We start from the raw sequence: 13,136 nt of genomic DNA, 5'->3' as shown, positions 1-13,136 counted from the left end.
CCCCCCCCCCCCTTCCCCTCTCCATCATGATAAATAGTCAAAAAACTGGAAACCACCCCCACCCAAAAAAGACACACACACAAAAACCAAGCTTTCTTTCATTTTCAGTAAGGTATCAAATATTTTCCAGGGAAAGCAAGATTTTCCAAGGAAAACATCATTTACTCAAAAGCCAGGTTGCCTATCAAAACCCAATTTGGATGGAAATAGTTTAACCAGCTAGTAATAGTTCCTTCAGCTCAGAGTTGAGGCCTATTGGCAGAGGGACTAGAAAAACTAGTATTGCTGGTGTTTGTGCTCTTTCCAAAGAAGGATGTATAGACAGAAAGCTCAGAATTATGAATCCATCTAGCACCTGCCATGAACAGTTCATTTGCAATCAAGGAAAGCGTATTTCTGAAAAAAATACAATTTCCTTCTGAGGAGCTGTGACTTCAGGGTAACTGAGTGATGAGATGGTAGGCACTGTTTGTTATCAGAGCTGGACTTTCAACAGAATCTCAGTTTCCTTTAAAATAAAAAAGAAAGTCCTTCTTTATAAGGAAGACTTTCTGATGCAAAGTGATTATAGGACTGGAAGGAACTTGTGCCTTGACAATTGTAGGACTTTTCAATTCATTTATCTCATACAATAAGACTGTTATATTATGCAGGAGGCAAAGATTCTTAAGATGGTATCTTTTATTGGACCAACTGCATAATTTGGACAGGGTCAGATGAGCTTTTCAGTGCATGAGATTTTTCATCAGGTCTGATGAATATAACATCTTTTATATTAGATGTTTATCCAAATTAACCATATTGCTAGTGCTTCCTCATACCAATAGGCTGATCTCTAGGCAAAGGTCAGAATGGACAGGATTTGGTTATGCTGATGTGGTCAGAAAAAATGGTTTCAATATGCAACCCTTATTAGTAACATTTTCATCCCTCTGAGGCTGGCACTGTGCCTAGAGTATGTCCATTGTATGTCTGTGGAAGGAAATAGACAGGACACAATAATTTTGAGAGGGAGTCTTGCTGGGTTTGCCTCTCTCCCAGAGAGTACTGAACTGCTCAGGCCAGTGAGGAGCTCAAAAAGCCAGCCATAGGAAGGAGTCTGGCCCCCCATTCCCATTTCAGCCCCCCACCTCAGCCAGAAGAGATCCTCTCTTCCCAAATGCACCACACCATCTAGGTGTTGTATCACCAGGAGTCCAGGGGATATCTACCAACCTCAGAAAACAAAGAGGATTCATTCCACCATCAAATCACCCATTCCAACATATTTTAGCAATTGCTGCAGGCATTTTTGGTGTGCCCCTGTGCCTGTGTGTGTGTTGCAGGGGGAGATGGAAGGGGAATCCTCTTGTTGACATTTTGAACAGGTCTGAGTGGATTTTCTTGCTAAATGTACAGATCTTAGATTACAGTAACTGATTTTATACAGACCCCCCAAAGCATCCTGAATGGTACAGTATAATACATGCGGCACAATTACATGTACTGAGAGGAACATGGCAACCTTAAAGCACTTTCATGTGACCATATTGGTACTGTGGCTACTACAATAAGACCCCTATTTTATAATCAAATTTGTTCACACAGTGGGCCCATACAAAATATCTGGTTACTCTTTTACAGCATTTCTTGTAACAATGCTTGTCACAATTTTATCAAAGGCTGGTAAAATTATTATTTGCAAAAGTTCCCCCTTCAAAGCCAAATGAAACTTTCCTAAATGGAGCAGATGGGTCATTTACATATAAACTGTATGTTGTCTTGACATTTCAGTCATGGGTGACATCATCTACATTATCTAATTTAGATTGAATGGCAGTATTCACCTCCCATCTTTTCTCAATTTCTGCTGCACAAGAGATGGCATGGTGGGTAAAAGTTCATTGAAATAGCCTTGTCTTATTCTGAAATACTATTAAGAGCTGATGACTTACCTTATTAGAGATGAGCTTGAAGCAAAACCCACTTCAAACATCTACAACTTGCGTGTGGTAAGGGAGTGGAGGATTGGGGCGGGGGCGAACTGAAGTCAGACCTAGATTCCAGATGACTGAACGTCAATGAGGCTTGTTATTCTAACCCAAATACTTTAGAAAATCCTGCTATCCCTACAACAGGCCAAACCGACAGTATGTAACATCAAGCAAATCCAGATTTGCAGGATGGACTCCACCCTTTGTCTGCTACACACAGTACTGAGATGGTAGTCTAAAAATTACATTGGCAGATGAATACTACAAAAGCCTTTTGCTTCTTATTGCATTTATATATGTGATTTTGTAGATTGCCTAAATAAGCTTTCAGCCTGTGCTGTATTGACTGAATGCTATGCTTATTTCTATTAGGTTTCTTTCAAGCAAACTTAATGCTGCCAAGAGGTACTGACTGATTGTCCAGGAAACTACAGCCGGCTGTTATTATCCACAGCTTCCTCTCACTACCATAATAAGAGGATGCTCTGCTCATGGGGAGGTGATCTCCTTAGAGATAAGAGTGCAGACCAGTCTCCTCTCCACTCACTCTTTATTCTCTCTGCTGAGATACGTCCAATAAAAATGTCTATCAGTTCCAATCCTGACAGCTGTTTGGTGATGCACACATCTATAAGCTAGAGGTTGGACTGAGATCATCTGCTAATTTCATGCAGGCCTCTCAGCAGCTGATCATGACTGTAGTAAATAGTGACCTGAGCCAGAATTGCACTGGTGAGTAAGAGGTAAAAACTGCTGTATTTTATTAATAGTCACATATCTTTTTCAGAAGGCTCTTTAGTGTGACTAGAATATGCAAAGATATTTTACAGCAGTAGACTACAATGAAAATGCATAAGGCTTTCATACTATTTTTTTCCTTAAGTGACCAGATTTCTTTGGCAATATCCATCTGTCTAGTCATACCAACCTTATCTTTGGTAACAATAGATTAACTTTTTCCAAGTAGACATTATCTTTTGAATTTCTAGCTAAGGTAGTTTATGTAATCAAGATCTTCAATAGTGTATTAATTATGAAGATATACTTGAAAGAAAGAAACAAGTCCAGCTTAGATTGCAATTGAATTACATGGAAAATATAAATAGCGTAAAATATATTGTCAGTCAGCATGTGTTAACAAAAAAAATCAAACAGGTAGAGAAGAAAGGAAAAAGTTTAATGGTAGAGGAAAAATATAGCATATTGACAGTGGACAATGAATGGAAAGAAGTAGATCTCAAGAGGATTAGAGTATTGTTACCATACACACCTGAGCAAGATGTGTTTGCAGTATAGTTCTCTCTCTATTTTTCTGTGTAGAACTGATTGGTTTGACTATATATTCTAGCAGCTCTATTGGATTTCAAATGTGCTTTATTTAACTGTGTTCCCCATTTGTTCCATATCAGGGTCCTGATTCTAAACCTACTGAAGTTAGTTGGAGTCTTTCCAGTGGCTTCACAGGGTTCTGAATCCAACTTCTTCATGTCATGGATCATTTGCATTTCACATATACAATGGAAGTTTGAACTTAATACAAGTTAAAAGTTAACTTCATGGGACTGATCTGGAGAGGCTTCAGATGAATATTCCCCACCCAAATAGTTCCATTTAAACCAATAAGACAGTGAGTAAATATCCATAATGTGTGTAAAGGCTCCATAATCTGGTTTGTAGCCAGCTGGCTGGTGATTTAAACAACCATGTCAAAACTAACTTCTGCCACTTTTTCTCACAGAGCAGCACCTGAATCTGTGAGTATGTCTTATTGGCCTCTGACACACACATAATGGACAACTCATTCTCCAGAAGTGGCACCACTGATTTCCATAGGACCATTTAAGAAGTAAAGTATTACCCAGTAGGCAAGGCGCTAAGGCACTTTGCATGTGTTCTAGGGGTGGTGGGGGTGATTTAATTAGAGTAGCTCCAAGAGCCACTCTAATTAAAGCCCCTAGAACGTCATGTGTATGAGCACCCTGCTCTGAAAAATGGTGCCTGGGTGCTTTGAAGCTCATTGAACAAGCTTTAGTTAAAGCACCCCCGTCAGCATTTTTCAGCACAGGGACGCTGATACACATGATGCTGGAGTCTTCTGGGGCATGGAAATTACCATGCTCCAGCAGATTTGATTAATTGAGTCTGTTCTGTTGTGCTGTAATTACAGAATGTTGGAACAGCCTCCCTGCTCATGTATAGGTGCCCTAAATGTGCAGTAGGCTAATTTTACTGCACATTAGTGCATCACAGCAAAAGCTGTACTATTACACTAATGCGCAGTAGAATTAGTCTATTGTAAATTAGTGTCACTAAAAAGACATGCACTGGTGCTACTGTGCAGTAATGCTGGTTACTGTGCATTCGATTAGTACTTGTTATTATAGGTACCAAACTGATTGCACAGTACCCACAGCATGTTAGTGCATGTGTAGATGTGCCCAGCATGAAATATGAAAGGGTTGGACTAGATGACCTCTTGAGTTCTCTTCCAACCCTATTATTCTATGATTCAATTAGACTATTCCTGATGTAAGCTGTTATTCAGCCCTGTTTAAAGGTGGCAAAATCTGACTGGCTATGACTAAAAGGAGTTTTGTATGGTAGCAGTGGTTTGATCCTCCTGGTCCATAGTACATAAATAAAGGCAGATAGTGTGAGAACAGAGTAACAAGAATGAAAATGGAAGAAGTACCATAAAGCCCAAAATGAAAACAAGAAAACGCCTGAGAGAGAGCAGCAGAAAGATGAGGTCATTTATATGGTATATTCTACTCTGGTTGCAAATATCAGTACTCATGTATGTCTCCTTTTGATTCTCAGTCACTGTGCTTTCAGAAGAGAATATCACATCACATCGTAGCTGCAAACTCAGCTTACCCATCTGACTGTTCAACAATCCTAATTTACTGTCTTCTATAACGAGTTATTAGATGGAGTCAAGGCAAATAATTATTAAACTATGCCTGCACTTGGGATATCAAGTTGAGTTCACATTTTCCTAAAAATATGAAACATTTAATACCATTTCTAACCCTTTTACCACTTCCCTTAAGTCAGTCTTCTTCAAACCCTGCAATATTCCTTATGGCACATTCTCTGTGAAATCACAGAGGGAATTCATGATTTTGGATCAGACCTGATCCACATAACTTACAAACTAAGCGCCTTATTCTGCAATCCTGGGATGACCTTTGGTGCCAATGCAGAGTCTCATTGAAGCTAATGGGACTCCATGAAGACTCAAGGGTCCATCCATGTGGATACATTCGGAAATCAGGGCCCAGTACTATACTTATTTGGTATGCTATATTAGTAAAAGATATTATTATTATTGTAAGGCACTTTTAAAAATCTAAAATGAGTGGTACTTGAACCGTTGGGCCATCAGAGCATGAATTTTCAAATAATTCTGAAGGCTATGTTATGATTGTTTGAAATACAGGGACCATTGCTCACTGCCACTTTTTGGTTGTGTTAAAGCATAAAACCTAGCGTCCAGCTTACTTAAGACAACGGTATGCATCCATTTCTGGATGTTCCATGTACAAAAGTGTGTGAAAATATACATAAATGTGTTAAATTTTGTATCCATTTTGATGTGTTGCAAATATTCAAATGGACCCAATTTTGAGGTGATATGTTTGAACTTATTAAGTAAGCTTAGGACTGCTATTGACACTCCTGATGTGCCAGATCACCACTGCAAACAATTCATTGCAAGCAAAGTGAGTTGCCGCTACAAAATTTACTCTTCAATGACTGATGGCTTCCACACCTGAGCTGTGACACCAACTTTCTTAGCTGAAAACTTTGGCCTCGGAGCAGTAAGTAAAGAAGATGTGACTGATTCTGATTTAGAATATGTGGAGTGACCCACGGGTGCATAGGATTCATTTACTGGGGTGGAAACATTTGACTGGAACCACGGTTGTGTAGTATAGGCTGGTACAGAGTACACTGAAGATGCCTGGACATTAGTTGGAGAACCAGCATTGAGTGGTCTTGAAGACAGAACTTGCTTTGAGGCAGGCACAGGGCTGAACTTTGATTGCTTAGAAGCTAAGCCTTCCTTAGTATCAGAGGGTGGTTGAAAAGTAAATAAAGATGCATTAAGCTGATATGGCTGATGCTTCATAACTTCTAAAGCATTGAGAACTTTCTTAGGTTTTCTTTTGGTGCTTTTAGTAACTGCAGTTGACTTAGACTGGGGTTTGGTAGCAGCAGGAGGGTAAAACGGGGAATGGATGGGATTATAAGCAACAGGCGGAGGTGCTCGAACATTAGATGAATATTTCCAAGAGGCTGGTAAAGATGGAGTTGGGGATGAGGCCCGTGCTATGTTTGCCTGCACAGTCTCTGAGTCTACCACATACTTCTCCATGCGAGATTGCCTTTTGGCAAACAACTGTGCTCCTTTCCCACTCAACGCTGGTGGCATCTCAAAGGCTGGCCCCATTCCTCCAGCAATTGGTGTGGTAGGTGTTTTAGGTGTATAATTCGGACTTGCTACTGCTGCTTGAGGCCCTTTAAAAGGACCCACTAGGTTAAGAGTACTTGGGGGTTGGGGAGGATGATGAGCAGGCTGAGGTGCTCTGACTGGTGGAGGACCCGCAGCTTGGGGTGAGTTTGGAGTTGGGAAGGAAGAAGGCTGGGTAGAAACCACAGCTGGAGGTGACCAGACTGGAGAGATGGGAGTTCCAGCAGTAGGAGAGACTTTGATTGAGGGCTTTGGAGCAACAGGAGGAGGGGTTTTTTGTTTGGATGCCTGGATCTGCATGAAATTACAAGCCTCTGCTCCTAAACTGAGGTAGTCTTCTTCAGGTCCTGATTCAAAGCCAGTTCCAGTACCTCGTTTGCCTTCTGCATGCTGTACAAGGGACAACAGGGCAGGGTTAGGACTCACTTTTGGGGGCTCCTTGAAAGTAAACATCGGCTTTGCAGTGCTTCTTCTCTTTGCCTCTTGTAAAATCCCAGTTCTTTTGGCTGGCACTGCAATCCTTTCATCTCTGGATGCTATCTGTTCTGTTGGTGACCACACCGCTGGTTGAACTCTGCTAGCCGCAGGAGCTGACACTGGCCTATATAAGGTGTCAGGTGGTGGGCTAACGGAGGAATAGGGAGGTGGTGCCGGTAGGTCTGAGAGAGGGCTAGTCACATTTCTTGTAGGTGAAAATGGTGCCGCTATTCGGTTCTGTACACCAGGGAAGGGTTTAGCTGTTCTATTTAAAGATGCTGCTTTCTGGGCTTCCAAGGACTGAAAAGAGATACTTGCCTCTGTTCCCCCAATGCCATTCTGTTGTATCATTTTGCCATGACTGTGGCCCATCTCTATGTAACTTTTGCTCACACAGCTCTTCATCCTTGACGGTTCCTCCTGTCTTGTGTGATAGGAGGCAGAGCTCATTTTTTGTAAGCTCTCTGTTGTGCTGGCTTCTCTTCGCTCCTCTGTGTGCACTGCACGTGCCTTCATCTCCTCTTGTTCAGCTGTGATCTGATCCATCCTCTGCCGTCTCTTGGCAAACATGAGGACCCCTTTGCCCTTGGTTTCTGGAAGGGCCTGCATCTCGTCTCCACTTTTTGTTTTCTTTTCAACCTCAAGAAGACCAGTGTCCCAGTCAAAGGTCACAACCTTGCCTTCGTTGTCAATGTCTGAGAAGAAATCTTCATCTATTTCTGACTCGCTTGTTCCAAGCAAAGTTACCTCAAAAGTGTTTTCTTTGTCACCTTCTTCACCTTCCCCTTCTTCCTCCTCGTCTTCGTCACGCTCTAGCTCCCCAGTGCCGTAGCTGACTAATGTGTATTTCCTGGCCCTTTGGCGACGCTTCTTGAACATCAACACCCCCTTGGAATTGGGGTTGGGAGCTGCAGTCAGCAGCAAGGCAATACTTTTACATTTAGATTTGGCTTCTTTCACCTGCTTCTCTGATAGGCTCTCACCCCGGCGAAGCCCTGTGGAAAGAATGAAAGGACATGCTTAAATGAATGCAGCCCACAAGACTATGACTGAGAAGGCAGTGCCCCTCCCAGGCATTAAATGTTTTTCTTCTTTAATACTTGGATTCTGCATAATGCAGGAGCATAGGGAGGCCAATAAAATCAATCTTTCCCTATAGTACCAATTCCTTGGCATTCATTCCTTTCCTAGGCTATGCATATGCACACTGCAAAAGGTAGCACCACACAGAGATACCTGAACTAGCTCTGTAGGACCTAACTTGAATGCTGGAAGCAGCACAGTGCTTCACTAGGGCTAATTATCCAGATGAGAAGCTAATAATGTGGCAATGCTGCTTCTGGTACAGTCAAACTACTAGCTCATTCAGAAATAGCTTGGATATTTGGAAGCAGAATAGTAAATACAGTATATAAATGGATGTTGCTTTTTTTTAAACATAAGCATAATGATTTCCTTATAGATGCATCTGTATTATATTTTGTAATTAATGATCTTTTCAACCATGTCAGAAAAAGGCAAGGAGGGGAATCCATAAACCAGACTTCTATTTTTTAATAGAAGAATAGTAGACTCTTCTTCTATTAAAGACTGTTGTGGTTTTGCCATTACACTAGGGGACAGCATGATTGTTCCCATAGTTTTCACAATAAATTATAAAAGACTATAGGACTCCACTTCAGCCAGAATTTCAACAGGCCATGTCCTGAAATTGTCTGGTTGGTTCTTACTCAGCAAATCTTGTATTAAAGTCAAAGGAAGATTTATATCAGAGAGCGATCCTGCAAATATAATATCATAGAAGTCCTAAAGAAGTAAGGCTAGATGAGATCTCCAGAGGTCATTTAGTCCAGCCCCATGCCTGAGGCAGGATCATCCTTTTCCAAACCATCCCATACAACCATAATCTAAACTCTACGTAAGACTACCCTCAACCCTGACACAACATAGACCTAACACCCTAACCTGCCACAGGTAAAGCAGGGGAAATACGGCAGCCAATGTCCTTCTTCTATAAAATGATATGCATAAAATGCATAGTCCTTATTTCTGTAAGAAGTTCCATTGGTTTCAAATGGGGCTAGTCCCATCAGTGCAGGTGGTTCTTATGGCACATTTGCAGAATCAGTATCTAAGTTTCTGTAGCAAGGAATAATTTAGATTTTTTTCACAGTACTTTCATGTTTGTTTGAATCCGTCTTGAACTGATAGATTTGAAAGATGAATCAGGTTCCCTGCTTGATTAAATGTCCTCTGATTATCATTGTCCAGTAGCTACTTCTGTTGAAGGAGTCAACACTTCACAATACTCAGTCAGATATAATTTAGTCTTAAATACTGAATGATGGCTTTTTGCTTCACAAAATAAGCAAACTGTACATGCCCTGGTTCTTCTGTCTCAAGCATATTATGTATCTCTGTGTGTCAAAGGAACCTAGAGCCCTAGATAAGTCTTTACAAACCCTTCTATAATCAAATATATGTTTAAACTGATGTTTAAATCTTCCATCAGTGGTACCCAAAGCACTATATGACCTGTCACTTGATTAAAAATAATTCCAGTATGATAATCAGAGGGAAAAAAGGCAAAATACTTCTTGTTAATGAAGAATATTAATATAGGTACATTTTGTTATACAATATACACTTTGTTCTGTCTTACTTAGTGATCCCTACCATGTTATTTCTTTGCCTTATTAGACAACCAATGCAACACAAGTAATTCATTATAGAACTGGCAGGCACAGTCCCACAGTTGCTGCTAACTTCTCTGCCAAAATGTAAAGCATGTGCACTCTTCTTTTATACTCCATTTAATATGCCATAAATATGCGGATTACATACGGACACTTAAAGCATAAGTAACAGCTTAATCCACATGCCAGCAGGGATACAAATGGTTATCATTCTAAAAATATGCTCACAGAGGAAATAGCAATGGGTTAGCAGACTTATTCCAACGCTGCATATAAAATAGCTCATTGCTGCAGTATATCATTGCACACATTCAAGCACCTTTGCCATATTGCGATTAAATCCCTGAACAGGCTTCTTAACATTGTTGAAAAAGAACAGTCGTTCAAAATGACTCAAATAAATATATGCATACATGTATGCATATATGTACATTTATACTTCAGCAGCATTGAATTTACTCACATTTTCAGTTAATTTTTGGTTAAACCCCTTGTATAGATTTTGACACTGACCTCTGGGTATGGAAGGCAGAAAATACTAAGTTCACTTTACAGTCTAGAGAAGACTTACAAAACTGAAAGGATCATATAACTGCCCAGTAGTACACATGCTGGTGTCCGTCAAACTCACTTCTGCAGGCATCATCAAGCTTCCCTACCAGCCTTTTTTATTCTTATCTCCTTTTAACAGCAATAGTGTGGCTTTGATTTTTTTAAGATGTGGATGATGACACACAGTTTTGGCTATACATGGAGAAATCCAGAGCATCCAGCTATGTGCAACACATGACCTTGCTTTTTTGTTAACATTCTACAAATTCCCATTGTAATTTACATTAGAAACACAGCAGAACGCACCTCACTTCGGCATGGCAAGTGCTTTTGGACAGCATGTTACATTGTAAAGAAGCAATCTACTCCAGCCAAGTTAGACAGCCCTGTTAAAGCATGGTCTGGCTTCCATGCAATTCTATTGCTTAAGAAAGTACTTGAATTTAGAATAGAAATATCAATTCCAAAAAAAGGAAGGAAAAAGAATTTTTTAAAAAGAGAGAAATAAACCCTCTTAAAATTATTTGTTAGAGCTGACTGCATTCTGAAATGATGTTTCAAGTTACAAAATGTTCTCTCAAGCAATGCAAATGATAATATGTGACATACTTACTTGAGTGCCTTGCCCTGTGCTTTAGAGGTTTGCTGTGATCCCTTTCTGAGTGCTGGTCGTCTTCTCCCGGCTCTGTGCCTTCTGATGAGATTCCAAAGGAGACTACAGAAGGAGGTGCTTCTGACTGCCCTCCTTCCACTTGAGAATCAACACACCCCTTTTCAGCTCCAGACCTGGATACTTCCTTCTCCCTGTCAGTACAGTCCAGGATCACTTCCACCCTGGTGAGAGATGGCTCTGCTGCTTCTGCCCCTTGGCTCGTCTTGACCTCTTTGCCACTAGCAATCTGGAATACTTTGCTTGACCACTGGACATTGCCTGCTTTTTCACCCAGAGGGACTGCAGTTACAGGGCTAGTCCCATCTTGTTGCACGCTGGGTCCTGTTTCTGAAGGGCTACATTTTTCAGTTCCAAAGACAGTTGCAACAGGAGCACTGGTGTCCTTGTGCCTGTCATGTGAGAGGGACAACTGCAGCTCCAGCAGAGCACCCGGCCTTCTTTCTTCTGTCTTGTCTCTGAAAGCAGCCCCGTCCGTCAGGAGTACTCTGGAGGTTTCTATCACTTTAGGAGTAATTTTGTGGCTCTGGGCTGTCTCCTTTTCTTGTTTTCTCTCAAAAAAATTCATGTCACTTTCCTCTGCTCCATGGTGAGCTGCACTGTGTATCCCTGTGATGTAAAATTCCTGATGGGGCATTTGCCTGGTTGTGCTGATTTGCAGTGTGGTGCTCTCTCTATAGTCCTCATTTTTTAGGTTATCCTGTTTTCCATTTTCTGTTTCAGGGCTCAAGGTTTCATTTATTCCACTGGAGGATCTGCATGTACACAAAACATTAATTCAGAAAAATAAGTTTCTGGAAGAACTACTATACAAGGAAGTTTTGTGCTTAAAGGGGAGTGAGTATTATGTTTTCCTCTAAAATTACCCTCTATACCAGCTATAAGGTTCTTCAAATAACAGAATTTCCTCACTGTTTAAAGGTTTAAAATAAAATGGTCTTTGTACCACCCTAAACAACTTGAATGAACCATGGAATAAACCTGCAATAATGTTACTATAACCCTTCCATATGGAATCTTTCACCTGTCCAATGTAATTTGAAACCCAATGCAGTTTTACAGGTACACTCCTTAACAGAAAGGTATGATTTTTCTAGACATAGGCTTTTATCATCCTAGATTTCTAGGGTCTACACTTTTTCATACGACATGACTGAGTGTAAAAACTGATTTTGCACAACACAAAACACTAAACTGTACTTGAATTCAGTGCTTGTTACTCCTAAAGTATGCAGTATTTCACTTGCACACAATCCCAGTCCCAGGGAGCCTGCTGTCTAAGAAAAGAGGTAGCATGTGGTAGACGGTAGGAGAGAAATATATTCCAACACATATATTTATAAGGGAATTTCTTTATCATTATCCCTATCTGTCATACAATAGTTATACTTTATGGGTCTGATTCCACCACTTGTCTAGAGGAGCCCAGGAAAATAGAGCTGGAAGGGATCTCAAAAGGTCATCTAATCCAGGCCTCTGCTCTAGGCAGGATTGTCCCTGACTAGACCATCCCAGCTAAGAGTCTATAGGATCATAGGAAACTAGCTTGAGAAAAGCTGCTGAATACCTGCAACTCTCACTGAAGTCAATGGATGCTAAGTGTGCTCAGCACTGTACCTGATTAGCTCATGCATTTAAATGAGAACTTTTTGATGGGTGATCTTTAAACCTTATACATGCACTTTTTCCCACACAGTTACCTCCCTCACCCCTCTCCCCATTCAAGGTTCCCTTTTTGGTTTTATAAACCTTATTGTACTTTCTGCTTCCCCTCCTCAGAGCTGTTTGCCAAAGTTGCATAGCAATAATTTCAGGACAATATGCCATAGCAACATACTAGTTAAGCTTTCCATTTGGCTACAATGTAGCAAAACTTCTCATTAATTAATAAAAGCAAAAGGTGTCTTAGTGGATAGCAAAGTATCAAGTACTGAAACAGGATTTTCAAATCATAAGGAAACCCCTGTTGCTCTATAGCAGTTGGATATGTTGCAAATAAAAGCTAGAAAGAACAGCAGAAAATAAACTGGGAGGAGAAAAATCAGTCAGTGTAATGAAGATGCCTTAATGATAGTCACATTTATAGTTGTTCAGCCTACTGATTGCATGCATCAAACTGGAACTGTCTCACGTAAGAAACAATGCCTAACATGTATTAAACAACATGTGGGCTACATAAAGGTCAGACAGATTTTAATTTAGGAAGCCCTGTGACTGTAGCTGGATTCTATCATATTATGCTATTTGGGCCATCAATTGTGCTGCTGCTGGGTACAGATACATTGCAGGAA

At 40.6% G+C, this 13,136-nt stretch overlaps 1 protein-coding gene across 1 annotated transcript in view; it reads right to left on the bottom strand.

The window, feature by feature from the left end:
- Positions 1 to 13,136, bottom strand: part of SYNPO2 (synaptopodin 2) — a 187,888-nt gene that overhangs the window by 20,366 nt on the left and 154,386 nt on the right. Inside the window, exons 3-4 of the mRNA XM_019522030.1 lie at positions 10,789 to 11,600; positions 5,749 to 7,922 (exon numbers count right to left, since the gene is read on the bottom strand). Of these exons, the coding sequence (XP_019377575.1) occupies positions 5,749 to 7,922; positions 10,789 to 11,600 (2,986 nt within the window). The remainder of the gene's footprint in view (positions 1 to 5,748; positions 7,923 to 10,788; positions 11,601 to 13,136) is intronic.

This window comes from Gavialis gangeticus, unplaced genomic scaffold, assembly GCF_001723915.1.
Source record: "Gavialis gangeticus isolate Ggan-Ray unplaced genomic scaffold, GavGan_comp1, whole genome shotgun sequence".
NCBI lineage: Eukaryota > Metazoa > Chordata > Crocodylia > Gavialidae > Gavialis > Gavialis gangeticus.
This window is presented reverse-complemented; position numbering and strand designations above follow the sequence as displayed.